The sequence below is a fragment of the Aegilops tauschii genome, chromosome 2, assembly GCF_002575655.3.
Source record: "Aegilops tauschii subsp. strangulata cultivar AL8/78 chromosome 2, Aet v6.0, whole genome shotgun sequence".
Classification (NCBI taxonomy): domain Eukaryota; kingdom Viridiplantae; phylum Streptophyta; class Magnoliopsida; order Poales; family Poaceae; genus Aegilops; species Aegilops tauschii.
This window is the reverse complement of record NC_053036.3, coordinates 438,510,740-438,528,306: the sequence shown is the minus strand read 5'-3', so window position 1 is coordinate 438,528,306 and position 17,567 is coordinate 438,510,740. Positions and strand designations below refer to the sequence as shown.

The 17,567-nt window shown below is 45.6% G+C and overlaps 2 protein-coding genes across 3 annotated transcripts; one reads left to right on the top strand and one right to left on the bottom strand.

The window, feature by feature from the left end:
• The first annotated feature begins 4,000 nt into the window (after positions 1 to 4,000).
• On the top strand, positions 4,001 to 6,068 carry LOC109758032 (ultraviolet-B receptor UVR8). The gene is given in 6 exon segments (XM_020316876.2): positions 4,001 to 4,288; positions 4,366 to 4,681; positions 4,754 to 4,854; positions 4,857 to 5,157; positions 5,269 to 5,629; positions 5,802 to 6,068. Coding segments are annotated over 6 exon segments (1,623 nt in total). The 5' UTR covers positions 4,001 to 4,011.
• A 1,923-nt stretch (positions 6,069 to 7,991) lies between these two features.
• On the bottom strand, positions 7,992 to 13,773 carry LOC109758024 (protein STICHEL-like 2). Of its 2 annotated transcripts, none has more exons than XM_020316869.4 (8): positions 13,531 to 13,773; positions 10,807 to 12,455; positions 10,511 to 10,730; positions 10,075 to 10,263; positions 9,802 to 10,002; positions 9,013 to 9,715; positions 8,780 to 8,852; positions 7,992 to 8,307 (listed from the first exon to the last, which is right to left on the bottom strand). In XM_020316869.4, exons 2-7 carry the CDS (start codon positions 12,355 to 12,357, stop codon positions 8,783 to 8,785), a joined length of 2,934 nt encoding a protein of 977 aa, XP_020172458.1. In that variant the 5' UTR covers positions 12,358 to 12,455; positions 13,531 to 13,773; the 3' UTR covers positions 7,992 to 8,307; positions 8,780 to 8,782. The 2 variants fall into 2 exon arrangements, with proteins under 2 accessions (XP_020172458.1, XP_020172459.1); XM_020316870.4 differs by having other exon boundaries at positions 8,136 to 8,339.
• Between the last annotated feature and the right edge of the window lie 3,794 nt (positions 13,774 to 17,567).

The following is a 17,567-nucleotide window of genomic DNA, read 5'->3' as shown; positions in this document are numbered from 1 at the left end:
GTCACAACGTAACTGGGTGGCTATAAAGGAGTTGATCACGGGATGATGTGTTACGGAACGAGTAAAGAGACTTGCCGGTAACGAGATTGAACAAGGTATCGGGATACCGATGATCGAATCTCGGGCAAGTAACATACCGGTAGACAAAGGGAATTGTATACGGGATTGATTGAATCCTCGACATCGTGGTTCATCCGATGAGATCATCGAGGAGCATGTGGGAGCCAACATGGGTATCCAGATCCCGCTGTTGGTTATTGACCGGAGAGTCGTATCGGTCTTGTCTGTGTGTCTCCCGAACCCGTAGGGTCTGCACACTTAAGGTTCGGTGACGCTAGGGTTATAGAGATATTAGTATGCGGTAACCCGAAAGTTGTTCGGAGTCCCGGATGATATCCCGGACGTCACGAGGAGTTCCGGAATGGTCCGGAGGTAAAGATTTATATATGGGAAGTCTTATTTTGGTCGCCGGAAAAGTTTCGCGCATTATCGGTATTGTACCGGGAGTGCCGAAAGGGGTCCGGGGGTCCACCAAGGGGGTCCACCGGCCCCGGGGGGCCACATGGGCTGTAGGGGTGTGCGCCTTGGCCTATATGGGCCAAGGGCACTAGCCCCAAGAGGCCCATGCGCCAAGAGATAAGGAAAAGGAAGAGTCCTAAAGGGGGAAGGCACCTCCGAGGTGCCTTGGGGAGGATGGACTCCTCCCTGGCCGCACCCTTCCTTGGAGGAAGGGCCAAGGCTGCGCCCCCCCTCTCTCTCCCTTGGCCCTATATATAGTGGGGGGGAGGGAGGGTAGCAATACCTAAGCCCTGGCGCCTCCCTCTCCCTCCCGTGACACATCTCCCTCCTCCCGCAGCGCTTGGCGAAGCCCTGTTGGAATCCCGCTACTTCCACCACCACGCCGTCGTGCTGCTGGATCTCCATCAACCTCTCCTCCCCCCTTGCTGGATCAAGGAGGAGGAGACGTCGCTGCTCCGTACGTGTGTTGAACGCGGAGGTGCCGTCCGTTCGTCGCTAGGATAATCGGTGATTTGGATCACGACGAGTACGACTCCATCAACCCCGTTCTCTTGAACGCTTCCGCTCGCGATCTACAAGGGTATGTAGATGCACTCCTTCCCTCTCGTTGCTAGTAAACTCCATAGATTGATCTTGGTGATGCGTAGAAAATTTTAAATTTCTGCTACGTTCACCAACAGGTTCTTCGTTTGGCTGGCCATGAAAAATAGATGCTGGACCTCCGACCGCCTTGCTAGGAGGGGCCTCCCTCACCAAAGCTCGTGTCCATTATGTGGACAGCATGAAGAGACCATCGCACACATCATGATCGGATGTGTTTTCGCTCGAGAGGTTTGGAGCAAGGTGTGCCTGGCCTTGGGACAACCAGACAGTGCTCCAACGGCGACGGAGTCACTTCCGGAGTGGTGCATCAGGCAGGACGAAATTGGGCAACACCAAAAATTGGCTAGGACAATATCTATCTTGGTCCTATGGGAGCTGTGGATCCATCGGAATGCAGTGATCTTCGACGGGGAGGCGCCATCCACACAAAAGGTGCTCAAGTGCATCAATAGCGAAGCAAGGGCATGGAAGCAGGCAGGACTACTACGAGGGGAAGTTGAGGGGTTCATGTTGGGCCTTGGATTGTGGGAGAGTAGCGAGTAATCCGCTAATTAGCTAGTCGGATGGGGTGGCCGAGGGCTACCTGTAAATAACTTTGTATCTTCATGTGTGGAGGGTTTCTACCCTTTCCTTCTATAATATATGATACGCACACTCGTGCGTATTCGAGAGAAAAAAAGTCCCCACTATGTCTTCATTCCAGAGCTAGCCTCCTGATTTCCACTGGGCGAGAGGTTTGCTTTATTCAACTCAAACATTGAGTTTCCATCGAAGGCGACAACCAGGCGAAAGTCTTGTACACAGTCAGCTATGTGCACGCCACAGACAGCCGGCTGCATCGAGCAGAATGTCAGTGGACATATGTTGGAGATGATGACCAACACGCTCATAGAAATGGTGTAGGGAACCATGCTCGGCGCCATATTGGACCCCTGTTGGAACGTCGGGGGCGTGCCAAGCACTTTGTCAATCCCGACCCTACCTCTTGTGCTTCGTTCCTCCACATGCTCCGCACAGCAAGTTTCATGTCTAGGAAGGGTGCTATCTTCTACGAGGCGCACTACTACAAGCTCTTCGACATCGTCCGTGCCGCTTGTATCGGCGATCTCGACATTGACAGCATCCGCCTGGCCACACGTCTGAGTTTCTGTGTGCTCCTATTTGTATCTTTTGCGATGGTGATATCTCTGCTAAGCAATTGCTCTTCCCAAATGATAAGTATCGCACGTGTGGCACGGAGCAATCCGGCTTGACTTTTTCTACAACTAAAGTTACCATCCGAAAAGAAAAGAAAAACGAAACCTGCTATTCAAAACAAAAGTTGGCATGCTTGACAACTAAACTTGTCATTCTCGCGTCACTAAACTTGCCATAAAAAATGTTCGAAGTTGCCATATATTCATGACACACGTGTAGCATTTATTAGGGTCCTTGCACTTTTGGGCTCTGGCACCCCAGACAGATCCACGGTTGATATAACATTCCAAACAAACCAAAAGAATGGAGCTATGCACTGCCGTGCAAAGGTGGGGTTTTATCTCATCACTGCGGATTTTAAAAGGATTTTTTACCCTGTGACTACCATCCCAACAAGATAGGAGGTTTGTACTTCCAAAAAAAACACAAGAGGTGGTTTGTTAGGATCGACGCAGAGAATCCAGGGCGAGGAGGCCGCATTTGCTGATGTGGCGCCCCCAACCTGCATGCATATATATACGGGGTGGTGGTTTTCCAATTCTCTCTCTCTCAATTCCCTGGAAACTTTCTCCTCCTCCATCCCCCAAAACCCAACTTCTGCCACATTGCCAAGATCACATAAACCCGGGGCCGCGGCAGTTCGATTGCACAGCCCCGCCTGATCGGGCTTCGCCTTGCCCGAATTCCATGTGATCCCAGCACCCCTGACCTTGTAATCTGTTCAAGTATCTTGTCCGGAGTCTTTTAGGGTGGAGTCCGTGGGATTCGGAAGGTTTGGCCATTTGGTAGATGGGGTGGTTATCAGATCAGTTTCGGTCCATTGTCTTCGTATAGGATTTTCCATGTACAAAAACAGAAGATCCTTCCTTTTCTACCCTTTCCGCATTAGTTTCTTCATCAGTTCTTGGTTGGTGATTGCGGCCGCAGTGTGGAGTTGGGGGTTTTTAGGCGATGGATGTCGGTACTGCAGTACAGATGGTGGATGCCTCCACTTTTTTATCTTGACCTTGATTGGATTGTGATTGACGAACATGGATCGTCTTTTTTTTTTGCTTTGTTCCTTGGTTGGTTGAGTTTGTAGTCCACTATGATGCTGCTGACGGATCCTTGATCGGGGATGCATCTATATAATTGATTAGTTGACTGGTCACGTTGGCAGTGACTGATGTCACTGATCACAGATGATCAGTTCACCTTGTTAGGGTCTATGGTGTTTCACCTAGTGCATTGGATTCTGATGCTAGTATGCGATGCTATGACCATAGACCTGTAAGATCAGAGGTGTGTGTGGGTCCGTCGTAACCAATTTCATATTCAGAATGGCTCAACTTAGGATCACATATTCACATCTCTCCAGTCATGCTCTATGATCATCATGTTATTACCCTTATTATTATGTCTTCAAGATTGAAGTTGCAGCATGAGTTACATTAGCATGTATATAATTGGTTACTGTTTTGTACTCTTAACATAATATACAATATATGATTTGACTGATTGCCTTCTCTACAAGAATGTTCATGTTTTGAATTAAAAAAAAAAAAGCAATGCATGGCTTAGTTACTTTCTCTACAAGAATGCAGTTGCCTTGTTTGCAAGGACACTAGGTTTATACATTTATAGCCAATTGACAACTCAGTATGTATGGTTTACTAAAAATATATATACTTTTTCTCTCAATAGCTGCAGATCATGGAGTGCCCAATGGATACTACAGCAAGCAACGCCGCGCTGGTTATAGAATTCCACAACATAGTGAATGATGTTGCTGCCCCGCGTTCTCCTTCGCCGGATCCAGAAGCTGAACTTATGAAGCGCCATTTCTCTGGAGAAGAAGCCGTAGGGCAATTCCCCCTAACCGCGATCCCATCCATTCTCCTCCATGTGCTCTCATCCTCTGACCTGGATCCTAAAGATCTTGCTGCTTTGGAGGCAAGTTGTACAATCACATTCTTAGTTCTCACGACTTTTGGGTTTTAAAATGCTGCTTATGAATTATTGTGACGACACAATGATGTGGAGATAAATGATGTGGAGATATTGTGCTCCCACCAGACTTGGAATTATCACTTCCAGAACTTGCAGCACTCGATATGTGCCAGCAAAGGCCCATGTTTAACCTAATGAAACCAGAAGAGAAGGAGTGGCTGAAGCAACGGTGTGGGGGCTCTTGGAAGCTTGTTCTTGGATACATTTTGGTCGGCGAGAAGAATTGCCGCCGCGGGAAATCTCAGGTCACTGCTGGACCAGGCCACAGCATTGTTGTCACCGCAAGTGGGGCCGTATACTCATTTGGCATGAATTCCTCGGGCCAGCTTGGCCTTAGGGACACAGAAGACAAGTTCAAGCCATGCCTTATCAGGTAGAGCACGTTGATTTGGTTGAATTTGGGAATCTTGTCTGCCGATGAAACAAACTGTTGCTGCATGTGTAGGTCTCTGCAAGGCATCAGGATCACGCATGCCGCGGTTGGATCGAGTCGAACAATGCTTGTGAGCGACACGGGAAGTGTCTATGTATTTGGAATCGACACCTTTGGGGGTATAGTTTGAATGGAATACCTGCTACTGACTACGTTAACAGTCCCAAGGTAGTGGAGTCACTCAAGGGCATCTTTGTAGTGCAAGCAACCATAGGAGGCCTCTTCTCGGCGGTTCTGTCGAGAGAGGATCGGGTTTATACTTTCTCCTGGGGCCACGAGGAGAGGCTAGGCCATAATACAGATTACGCCGATGTCGAGCCTCGTCTTCTCTCTGGGCCCCTTGAGAATGTACTTGTTGCGCAGATTGCTGCCGGCAATTGTTACCTCCTTATGTTAGCCTACCAGCCCACCGGAATGTAAGCATTTGCTCCTATGGTCTCTATGCTTTTCTTATCCAATTGCATGCATGTCCATTCAAATAATTGAACAACCATTCTTGATGTCTCTTATATTTGCTATATATGCAGGTCGGTGTACTCTGTGGGCTGTGGTCAAGGAGGCAAGCTTGGGCATGGGAACAAGAACAGCGAGGGCGTCCCTCAGCTGATCGCACACTTTGCGGGAATCGACGCAAGGCCAGTGTCAATCTCAGCCGGTGCTTGGCACGCCGCGGTCCTGAGCAGCGACGGGCGCGTGCTCCCCTGGGGATGGGGGGTCCAAGGCTGCCTAGGACATGGATACGCCGAAGAATGCGCGACCCTCCCGATGGCGGTGGAAATCTCCAATGCTGTCCACGTTTCAGCTGGCCAGTACTGCACCTTTGTCATGACGGATAATGGTGATGTCTACTCCTTTGGGTGGAAGGGGTACTACAACCTAGGCTTGCAGGTGCGATGAATGAATCATGTGAACTTGTACTCCCTCCGTAAAGAAATATAAGAGCGTTTAGATCACTAAGTAGTGATCTAAACGCTCTTATATTTCTTTATAGAGGGAGTAGAACCCAACTATTCATCTTGTCAAAGTACTCAAATGTAGATGTGATCGCTCTTGGTTTCAGGACGAGGACGAGGACGAGAACCAGGGTGTCCTGGCTCCCAAGTTGGTCGCCTCACTCACCGGGCTAAACAAAAGGTTTGTGCAGATCAGCCCGACGAATGCCTATGATTGGCACAACAGAAGAACGGGGGTGTCTCATACGGTTGCCCTCACCGAATCCGGAAAGGTGTACGCGTTTGGAGGAGGTGGCTCGGGTCAGCTTGGCCTCAAGCTTGCCGAGGGCAAAGAAGCCATGCCCCCTCTCCAGGTTGACATCGATCTCGCCTAGTTCCTCCAGCAGCATCTGCCTGGAACACCTTCATACTGTACAGGGAGAAAGAAAGAAACCCCCTCTTTTTTAGATCGTAAATTTAGTTCGTTCTAGTGTTTTGACCCTTGGTTGGTTACTTTTGAGTAGTGGACAGATATATGATGATGCCATGAGTTATGGGCTTTAAACTGAACCGAAATCTCAACTGCTTAGCTCTTCATTCTTCATACTCTTTTTTTTTAAACGAAGGCAAAAAATTTGCCACATCCATCAATTAAAAGAAGGAAAAGAGTTTGTTACATAGTCTCCCATTACAGTAAAGGTCGTTACTCTTCAAATGCCTAATATGCAGTTTGGAGCCATTCCTGGATCATATCCCAAAGACGGAGCATGAACCGGTACTTGAAGAAAAGGTGGTCAACGCTTTTGATCTCACACTTACAAAGCGGACAGAAACCGCAAGTTGGCCACCCTTGCTTGGCTAGTCTGTCGCCGCTCCAAATGCAATTTTGAATGGACAAACGAGCAAAAAAATCAGTTAGGGGGCACCCAAGCCTTCCACACCGCAGCAGTCATGACAGATCTGATGGCATAAGGAATTGCGCCTTATATAAGCGGAGGCCGCCGAGTAATGCCCGGAAGTCGTATGCTTTCAAGTGATGTCATCCTCAGTGTGAGTGTTAAGATGGACGTCAACACAAGATATCCCAAAGAGGAATGACCTAACAAATGTTGTCGAAGGACCAATGCGACGGGAGTTTAATTTTTGATAGCCCCCTCATCCTCCATGGCCTCATGCGCCTTGCACTTCCTGGTGGAGGCCTCATAAACAAACAGGGCAATGTTGGTTGGCATTGAGCCAAGGGGAGCCCCAAAACAGAGCCCGAGCCCCATTGCCGATGGTGATAACAGTGGAAGCATAGAATAAATCAAGGTCTGTCTCGTCGCAAGGGTTGCCCGAATTGCCCATGCCCACCCACATTTTTACAGGCTCTTTCCATTCGTATCATGGCAAGGGCCTGGACGTTTCATGGCTAGAGAGACGATCTGACCGTCGTTGTTGTTTGTGTCGTTTGTGTGCCCGGTCAAAGCTAGAGCTTGGGCATCCATGGTTGTTCCTGCCGCCTGGCTCGCATCAGTAGGCGTAGTCAGGGCCCCCCATAGGGTTGTCGGTGTCTGCCCGGAAGAGGTGGCCTCCACCGACGATAGTTCTATAGGCATCTCCAATGCTCATCCGCAAATTTGCTCCCGCATCTGTCCGCAGATAGTGGGAGGCCAGTCTGCGGCCAAAGATGGGCGAGGGGTGAGGGCTTGCTCTTGGGAGGGACGGCGTGCCCGACGCATCCCCTCCAACAGCTACGGCGGCTCGTGGAGCCGCAAAAACTTGCCGGCAGACAGCGGAAGCTTTCGCTTGGTGGTGACGGTCGAAGAGGCGAAAACCACCACAGGAGCTGCTTCGGTCGCGGCGGCGAGGATGATTTTTGGGTCCAAATGCCCTAAATACGGTTTTTTTGAGCAGCTGCCCTATTTTACATCATCTGTTGTTGTTGGAGATGCTCTTACCCGCGGCGTTGTGGCGGTACATCCAGGTTGAGACCCGTCCACCTGATGCAACTGCCTCACCCATCCAGGATGACCTGCCAGGCGCGAGACACACTGGATGAAGCTAAAGGTGTGTTTGTTTGGGCTTGCTCTTCAAATGGTAACTGTTCATTCTTCATGTTACGTCCCTAAAGATATCTTTGACAGGTGGCTTGCTTGAAATATTTATTTTTTAGAAGAAAAAAAGGATAAAGGTGTAGTAAAATAGTATCTCAGAAAACCACTGAATTTGAAAAGGCAATTCACAAGACATTTCAGGTATAGAGTGGCTTGTTTGATGCGCTCGCTTCATTTTCCACTTCTGCTACAAAAGGTGTTCAAATTTAAAAAACTTGGATGTATCATCGGCATGCTGTACAAATCATCACTAGCATTATTTGGTTCTTTCATACAAGTGGAAACAGCCTCTCCAGGTCTCTTGTCAAATCTGCTCGGCTAAAAAATCTGACTAAATGCAGCCTACAGACAACAAGTTTCATCATTTGTTTTACAAATAACAAGAACTCGCTCAGGGCAAATGCATTTAGACTGAATCCTGTCCGCAGACTCCCCTAAAAAAATTGCTGCCAAAGGGTGCCAACTCTCCAGCTTCGGGCAAAATTTTGAGTTCGCAGAATTTATGTGATTGTGGTTCATCTTGTTTGATCACCCATTTCTGCATTCCAAAGGCCACACTCTCAAAAAAAGCTGAATGTAGTAGAACAAAAAAACATATCAAACTATTTTTCCGACGCATTAAAAAAACAAACTCATGCCAATTGTTTGAGCCCTTTATGTGCTTGTAAATTTTCATGTAAAACCGATCAGTTGTGCGCCCTATGAAAGAAAATAAGTTTGGTGCGCAACCTTTTTGCTTTTTAGAGCATGGGAATTTGATTACTATTATTTTTACCAGGACACAAAAGGCTCCTTTTTCATTAAAATGTACAAGCATATTGAGGATACAAGACACTATATGTGCAAGTCAGGGTGTGTGTGTGTGGGGGGGGGGGGGGGGGGGGGTACTGCTCAAACATGTACATGCTGATATGTGGTCAACAAACAACATGGCCACTAGTAACAGAGCAGCAAGACCTCTAACTGCATGGCCTACTGATGCAGTGATGCTCAAATACAGGGCAATGTACCTGTTAGATTGACTGTTTAGGGCCCTTCCAGCAGAGCAGGTTCGAACCAAACCCAGAAGAAGTCTTGATGGACCTGCAGGAGAAACAATGAGTATGGTGCTGCACTGTAAAATCTGGAGACAGTAATGTTATTGAGTATACAGTTCTCTGACTAAACGTTTCCTGCCGAACATGTACTAATGAAGAAGTAAAGAAAACTGTTAGGAAATGTCAAGGACTTTCAGATAACTTACAAGTCCTCATCTCTTGAACCGTAAGTAGCTCTTGAATTCGATCTTGGACACTGCTCATAGGGCCCATATGTGCAGAAATATGTATCGAATTCTTTCTTAGGTAGGAAACCCATTTTGTTGTGTGGCTGGATCCTGAAACAGATTGTGTGTGCTGCATCCGACGAGAAGAACCTCTTTTGCAGCTTCAATGTTCGTGAGAAGCAATTCGGCTGAAGGTCAGGCTCCTGGATGCTATCGAAACGACCCTGCTCACTTGCGCCCTTGGAGTAGTTAGTCTCCGACCTACATGTCCTTGTCAGGTCATCAGTCATGGATCTGTTTGATGTCAAGGTGCTCCGGGCATCGTCCTCGGAGCCATGAACTGTTGGTTTAGAATCAACACGTTGCACGATGAATGGCGATGGCTGCTGACTAGAGGAGTAGCCTTTCAGAGGTGTTTCTCTTGCTCCATGCCTCACAGGTTCATCCTCATCTGTCACTGTTGAATCTGACAGCTCTTGCTTTCGTCCCGAGCAGCCGAGCAGACTGAATGAGTGTCTCTTCGACCTTGCATCTTTCCTCGCTGCACACGGGACAAGTTTGAATCTGATCTCCACATTGAACCCGAGAACGTGCTGTAGTACTCCTTGTATCAGGCTCTGCATTTTCTCTGCCCTTGATAGGTGATCCGGGTGACCAAATCCAACTTCAGCTATAGCCACCTCTGTAAATGTTCACATTTAGTGTGTCATAATCAGCACAAACCTATGAGAAGGCCAATTCAAGAAAAACATGGCACGCATGAATTACCTTCGGTAACATGGACTGATGATAGGATTCCTTCTTTCTTGAGAAAACTTCTGGCTGATCTTGATTGACACTTCCCAGTGGCTCTCCTCCAGATGTTTTCAAGCTTCAGCCGTCTACAGTGTCTCTCAGAACAGTTGGACTTGTTGCTGTTACACGCATCGCAGAAATTGGAGCTTGAGTTTACCTTGGATACCCAGTCATCTGCACATGATATCAGAAATATTATATCATTCTGAGCAGGGACCAGTACCCATAATATATTTGTGTGCTTACCTGTATATCCTGTTGCTGAACGTGCATGCATGTCATTTGTTTCTGCTACTATGTCAGATTCAGTGCTGCCAAACTGCAAAAGTGCAACGGTAACCCAAGTTGCCTTATTTCTTGATGTCCTTAATTGTTTTTCAGTTTCTGACAGTATTTTCAGTGCATGTCTTAGTTTCTCTATACCAACATCTGCCACTGCAAGATCATTGGAAAATAGTAAGGGTAAAGAAACTTAGTGGAACAGAAGGTATGTAGACAGCAAACTTTTCATAGTTCAAAATGCACTGGTTATCAGAACATGCCACACCATTACTAATTACAATATAGACGGTAAAAAAATGAGAACATAAAACATTCCATATTATCATTGATGCATTGAGCCTGCAGTCGTTAATGATAATATGTGAAAGTAGAAAAAATCATTCAAGGAAAGAATACATACACGCATATCTTCCCAAGAAACTTTTGCTGACTTCAGTGACCGCGGATTGACATCGTCCTGAGAGAATGTCCATAATAAGGTTTGCCAGCTGAGAGACCAGCTGCAGAGGATCAACTGACGACGCCATAAGTTCCCGAGCTCGTCTAACCGTGTTGGTTGTGTCCGATGACAGTGCTAGATCAAGCAACTCAATCAACTCATCATCAGACACCAATCCTACCTGCAAATAACAAATGTAGAAACATTATTATACTGTATAACTGGCAATAGTAATTACTAAAGGTAGTACTACTCACAAGTTCATGCACAAGAGAAATTGTGACCCTCTTCCCAAGCAAACTAAGTTGATCCAGCATTATTTCAGCGTCTCTAAGAGAACCATTAGACTTTGCAGCAATGAAGTGCAACGCATCATGGTCAAATTCTAACCCTTCATCTACGCAGATTCTCTCCAACCTGTTGACAATATCTGCAACCTTTATCTTTGGAAAATGGAACTTCTGGCAATGTGTGACGGAAGTGCGAGGCAAGCTATCTAGATCAGAAGTAATCATAATGTAGACAGCATGCCGGTATGGCTCATCAAGACTCTTCACTATTGCCGACCAGGCATCTTCTAGCAACAGATGGCATTCATCAACTATGAAAACCTTGAAGCGTGACGAGTACGGGACAAGAGATGCACTCTTGAGGAGTGCCTTTACGCGACCCAAGCGATCCATTTTTGCTGCATCAATTTCTTTTACGTCCCTGCTCCTCCCAGAGAAGAGAATGACACACTCTTTGCAGAACCCACATGGCCTTTGCTCTTCGAGAGAGAGGCAATTTAGGGCAGCAGCAAAAATGCGTGCCGTAGACGTCTTGCCTGTACCCCGGGGGCCATGGAACAAGTACATTGGAGCAATCTTTCCTTTGCAAGAGGAATACAAGAGGGACTGAGCAACCACATTGAGGCCAATCAGTTCACTGAAGGATCGAGGGCGAAACTTTTGGCTTAAACACCTTGGTGTCTCAGTGTATGGTACATTTTCTTGGAACGGTACCTCGGTCCCCTCTGGGGATAGGAGAGGTTGCTCTGGACCATCGCTATCTGAATAAAGATCACGGTACTTTGATGCTCCTGACCAGCAGTAGCTTATACCGCATCCACTGAAGTTTGATCCTACAACATCATTCGACCTCACTCGTGTGTCCTCAGTTCCATGCCCTATTGTGCTTCTTCTTGACCCGACTGAGCGTGCTTCACTGGCAGACATACAAGGGCTGCCGACGCGGCTCATTGCAGCAGAAGACTTGCCCTTGAATTTGGAACGCCTTTTCACTTCTTCCTCGCTCTTCTCCGGCAACGCAAGATGTGCCCGTTCATAGGAATTCACCTCCTCCTCTTCTTTCTCCTCCACCACGTTGGTAACTATATTGTTTGCCAACTGCCGAAGAGAGCTATGATTAGAGTGGTTAGAATCCACCGATTTCCTGTGACCATCTCCGCGGACACGATGAACTTGCTTGTTTCTTGGTGGGTTTAAGCCTCTGATCCTGACAACTGAAGATTTCCTGTAAGATGCAGTTCTTGCATTTGGTGCCCGGAAGCTTCGCTCTGACCCCATGGTAGCCTCGGCTTCCAAATCCACATCCTCTTCAATCAAATGATGGTGTGCTGACCTGCTTCCTTCCATCATCGCTCCATTGCTAGAAGCAGTCTCCCAGATCATACTGTCAGAAGGAGATGCATACTTGATCATAGAGTTTGTTGCTGGATCCCGCAGCGACCTCACTCGCTTGAGCTGCACCAGGGTTCTTGACAGTGGAACATCCACGGAGACCGAGTGGCGCCTCATGTCAGTCATTTTGAGTATGTCTTGCACAGCAACAATATCTGATTATAGTTCAGTTCTGGCTATCTCCTTGAATGTGGCTGCTTCCATTATAACGGCGTCGCCGGAACCTGAAGTAATTCAGAAACAAGAACCGTAAAAACGCTGAGATTATAAAGTTTATTTTGATTTCTCCATGCAAAGGTAACAATGAGATGCCTTAATCATTGCTCAACCCTACATTGCAAACGCATCTTCGAGAAGTAATAAATGGATATTGACATTTTCGTGTTCCCAAAGATAAATCGAGAGACATGTACGAGGCCCTACAACAGTTAAATCCGGGACCCCAAAGATAGGATGATTGTAATAGTAACCCTGGAGCATTTATATACACAAAAAGAAGAACACTGCAAAATTAAACCTGGGCCCCAACTTGAGACAGATATAAGCATGAAAGAGAAGAGGGTTGAAGACTATCTTATTATGAGCATTTCTATGCAGATTGAAGGAAAGAAGGTGGCAACCCCAAAATGCTGTATTCTGGAATACTACTACCAAGCGGAATAAAATGGACCGAAGAACCGGCCGTCACTTCTTCTATTCACTGAAAGAACATAAAGTAAAAAAGCAGTACACGAATAATCCACACAGCCTCTGCTTTTCTAACAAACATGACAGCAAAAAGAAAGAATGTGGAGAAAACAGAAGCCAAAAAAGGTCAAATCAAATCTTGGTTACCCAACCGTATCTGTATGTACAAGTAGCAATCACCAAAATCAAATCCAGAGCAATGGAAGCGACCATCTGGGACTACAAAAATGGGCCAAATCTTGGTCCCATTCGGACCCATTCCCCGTCCAACTAACACCTCCATTTCCAAAAGTAAATAAAATCCAACCAACACCTGGTTAGTTTTGCATCGCGGAAATATCACAGAGCACATAGTCCTCCTGTCATATACACACAAGATGTAAAAGGAAAAAAAAAAAGAACACAAGATGCGAAGAAGCCGAGCTGAAGCCAAGAACAGACCCTCGGCTGCATTATCCCCTTGGCCATCGACCGCATTGCAAGAACCAAAAGATCCAGAGCGAGATGGAAGAACAAAAGGAAGGCACCCACAAGAGCATGAGCGGTCAGGAACGGGGAGGCGCTCGTGAGGAGCAGGGGTGGCAGGGAAAGAAAGGGATAATGGCTTCTCACCGCAGGAGGTCGAAGGCTCGGCGCATGCACGGCTGGGTAGGAGATCACGGACGCTGCACGGAGCGCGGCGGCGGCGGCGGTGACCGCACCCGCACGGCAAGAAAAAACAGGCAGGGTTGAGCTCCTCTGGTACGCTGCGAGTACAATTAGCTTTAGCTCCGCAGAGCGCAGCTGTAGGAGAGAGAGGGAGACATGGAGGGCGTGAGCAACGGGCAGCGTGGTCACGTGCTCAGTGGCAGAGTGGCCAAGAAAAGGCTCAGGTTGAGGGGTTAAAGAAATGCTGCGTCGCAGCGGTCGCTGTGATGGTGTCCGTGGCCGTGGCTGGCCATGGGTGTGGTGTGGGGCACTGGGCCGTCGGGGGTCCTGCTCTGCCTGCCTGCCCCGGTGCTGGTGCCGAGGCGATGGCGTTTCCGTGGTTTGGCTCCACGGCGGAGGGCGGTGTCGCAGCCTTGCAGTGCACTTGCGGGGAGGGCGGAGAGAGAAAGCCCGATAACCTTTTTGTTTGCTTCTCTTTAATGGCGAGGCTTTTCTGCGCGCTCCGAACCTCTCTATTACGTGAAATTGCAAATGGCACCACGGGCAACTGCTAGCCGAGCCCTCCCTCCAAATATGCCGTACTGTCAGGGTCCAGACGTCAAGTTTCCACAGGTCAACGAATTTCTAGTGCTGCTCACATCACAGCTGCCATGACGAGACAGGACTGCGAGACGAGGGGAGAAACTATCGTTTTGTGTCGTGTCGAGCGTGAGTGCACGGCCCCCGAGATCTCGGCCCGGAGAAAATGCGTGCCGTAAATATGGCAGGAAAATTTTCTTCGAGAAGGACGAGAGGAAGTGTAAATTCTTTGTTTGACGTGCACTGCTGGTGGAGTAGTACGTGTGTAGCTGCTGTCTCGCTTTTTGGACCGTGATGAAAGGCTAGAAGAGAGATACGCTCCGATTGAATCCACAGTAGGGTGGTAGGGGGGTATCACAGGACGTCCAAGGTCCAATCAGCATCCGGCCTCATATCATTGATGGAAAGCTCTTGCACTTTCTTGACCGAAAAACAATCCCTCTGTTCTAGTACTATGCAAAATGCAGTGTATATAATTTTTAAATCGCGCTAGATAATTGCCAGCAGAGGTATAAATATATTAGCTTTTCTAGTAAAAGGTATAAATATAATAGCTTAGTCGGTGATTGCCCGCTCATGTTAGTTTGACTAGTAAACATGCCCTTGCGTTGCAATGGGAGAAAAAAAATCATCACCCATAGACACATTAGACGACATCGGCAAATCCCTTCAAATATTTCACGATGTCATACGAGAAATAACATGATAACTGGTGTTGTGTAAAGACATAAATTTGACGATTTTTAAGTGTATTGAAGGTGTGTCCAGTTTATTAGACAACAGAAATATCTACCTAGGTTTCGTTATCAATTCATGTCTTTGCTGACGTTCCTCCTCGGTGATGCCCAACAAATAGTGCATTAGGTTAAAAGTAGCAAAGTATATTTTAGTACTAAATTATAGCAAGCGCATAACAGCACATATTAGACATCTTTGTCGAAAACAATTTATCCGTAAAAGTAAAACACAGTGTATAGCATGTTAATTTATAAGAAAACATAATTTTGTTTGATTGTGTTCCCGCAAAAAAAAAGTTTGATTGTGCAAAAATAAAATTTTGTTTGTAATCCTTGTTTGCTAGTAGTAAGCATTTATATAGGCTTGCTAAAGAAAACATAATTTTATTGACTTACTAAAAAATTATGTGATTCATGCCATTTGAAGTTCTAAGTGAATACAAGAAAAATCATGCGTGATGCACTTCGTGGTATAACATGTGAACATATAAAATTTCACATGGAATTATGACCATGTACTCCCCAAAAAAAATGAACATGTATGGCATACACCAACAAAAAAAATATAAGTAGTTTACTGCAACACTATCCATTTAGCTTTTGCATTTTTTGTACACGTCACATTTGTGGTAGTATGTTTTCTTATGAATTGCCAAGCTCGTGATGTACATGGTGCACTTTTTTGACCTTGATTTGATATGGGAGTACATTCGCACAAGGTTGATTTATGCTGGATGGATGAAGTGGCATCAAGCTTTTAGCGTTCTTTGTTACAAGAGAGTGCCATAAAAGCTAAAAGGCTGATTCTATATAACGACGATTCGGCCCGCAATGTTGTATGGCACTGAGTGTTGGCCGACTAAAAGGTGACATGTTCAATAGTTAGATGTAGCGGAGATGCGCACGTTTAGATTGATGTATGGCCACACGAGGAAGGACCGGTCCAGAATGATGATATACGGGACGGAGTTGGGATAGCACTGATTGAAGAAAAAATTGTCCAACATCGGGTGAGATGGTTTGGCCATATTTCGCGTAGGCCTTCAGAACCTCCAATGCATAGTGGACAGCTAAGACATACTGATAATGTCAAGAGAGGTCGGGATAGACCGAACTTGACATGGGAGGAGTTCGTAAAGAGAGACCTGAAGGACTGGGGTATCACTAAAGAACTAGCCATGGACAGGGATGCGTGAAAACTTCTTATCCATGTATTAGAACCATAAGTTGGTTGCGAGATGTTATGGGTTTTAGCTCTAGCCTATCCCAACTTGTGTGTGACTATACACTTCATTGTTGTTATTGTTGTTAAAGCTATTTTAGCAGTAATAGCCGCTCCAATACGCGATATAGAAACACAATTATTATGTTTTTTACTAGCTTGCTACTTGACATTAGGGTTTGCTCAATCTTCTTAATAGGGTGAGTACTTCGTAAAATAAATAATCCAAATAACTCCCAATATGCGGTGTTTTAGAAATTAATATGATATTCAAGACTGAGCTTTAATTTTTTACAGTTTTGCTAAGAGGTAAATACACCTATGATGCTTGAACTTGCCACGGATGTTCACTTTCGTGTCTGAACTTAAAAAATACATCAAACCGGTTTCATAACTTGGCATGTGAGTGCAAATGTGGTTCAAATCTCATATCTATATGTCCACAATGCCGACGAGGCGTTCCAGCGTGTCATGGGGCCCGCTGTCAGCGACTGGTCGGCAGGAAACTGGGCGTGTGGCCTAGTTTTTCGCAAAACCCGCTGAAAATGTTTTTCTCTTATCAGTAGGCCCTCGGAGAGAAACATCACACGACGTGCGACCTGCTTTTAGCATGCACATGTCGCTAGCCAGTCGACTGATTCAAACATGTTGTCATGAAAAGATTCATATTATTTATATATACACAAGACGAACCGGGATGATGTAATACCTGATTTTGTTTCTAATTTACTTGTAAACGACATGACCATCATATGAGAAATAAAGTTTATTTGCTCTAAAAAACGTAAATTGAAGAAATTCATTCCAGCAAAAATAGTGTCGGGTCTGTGATTCAAACATCCGACCAAAGGTTATGTAGTAGCCTCGGATACCACTCCGGCAGAAAAGGTCGCACATTTCTGAAGTATAATTAGTATCTATGACCGTATAACAAACATAATTTGAAAATTTGCATGTTATTTTACAAAGAATTCACATGTTATTTTAAATCATATTCACAGAGTTTATAATATTTATGAATTATATTTTTTATAAGATTCAAATATTATTCATTTGAGAATCTGCGATCTGAGGGCACACTAGGCTCGTTTGGAAAAAAACACAAACTTTTTTATACTATATAAAATATGGAAACAACACAACAAAATTCTTAGAGCATGAACATTTTTATGTACTACATGAATGTTTTCTTTAAAAGGTGTAAAATTATGATCTCACATGAGAATTATTTAAATATACAGAACTTTCTAAAATTACTTTAATATTTTATTAAAATAATCGATCACTTTTTAAAAATATTAAATATTTTCGTAATTGGTAATTTAACAATGTTTATTTTTGTTAAACTATTGCATAGATATTTTATGAGTTCTTTATTTTACTTTTTTAATTATATCAATATTATTTATAACACACGATTCTAATTTACGGATTTTTTACAAATATTTAAAATGGAAAAAACT

Excerpts from the sequence above, each read along its gene's own strand:
- LOC109758024 (XM_020316869.4), bottom strand. The coding sequence starts at position 12,357 with ATGACTGACATGAGGCGCCACTCGGTCTCCGTGGATGTTCCACTGTCA. Across the intron at positions 10,264-10,510 it reads TTTCTTGGGAAGATATGCGT|TGGCAGATGTTGGTATAGAG; the intron begins GTATGTATTCTT and ends ATGATCTTGCAG. Across the intron at positions 8,853-9,012 it reads GGTTCAAGAGATGAGGACTT|GTCCATCAAGACTTCTTCTG; the intron begins GTAAGTTATCTG and ends TTTCTCCTGCAG.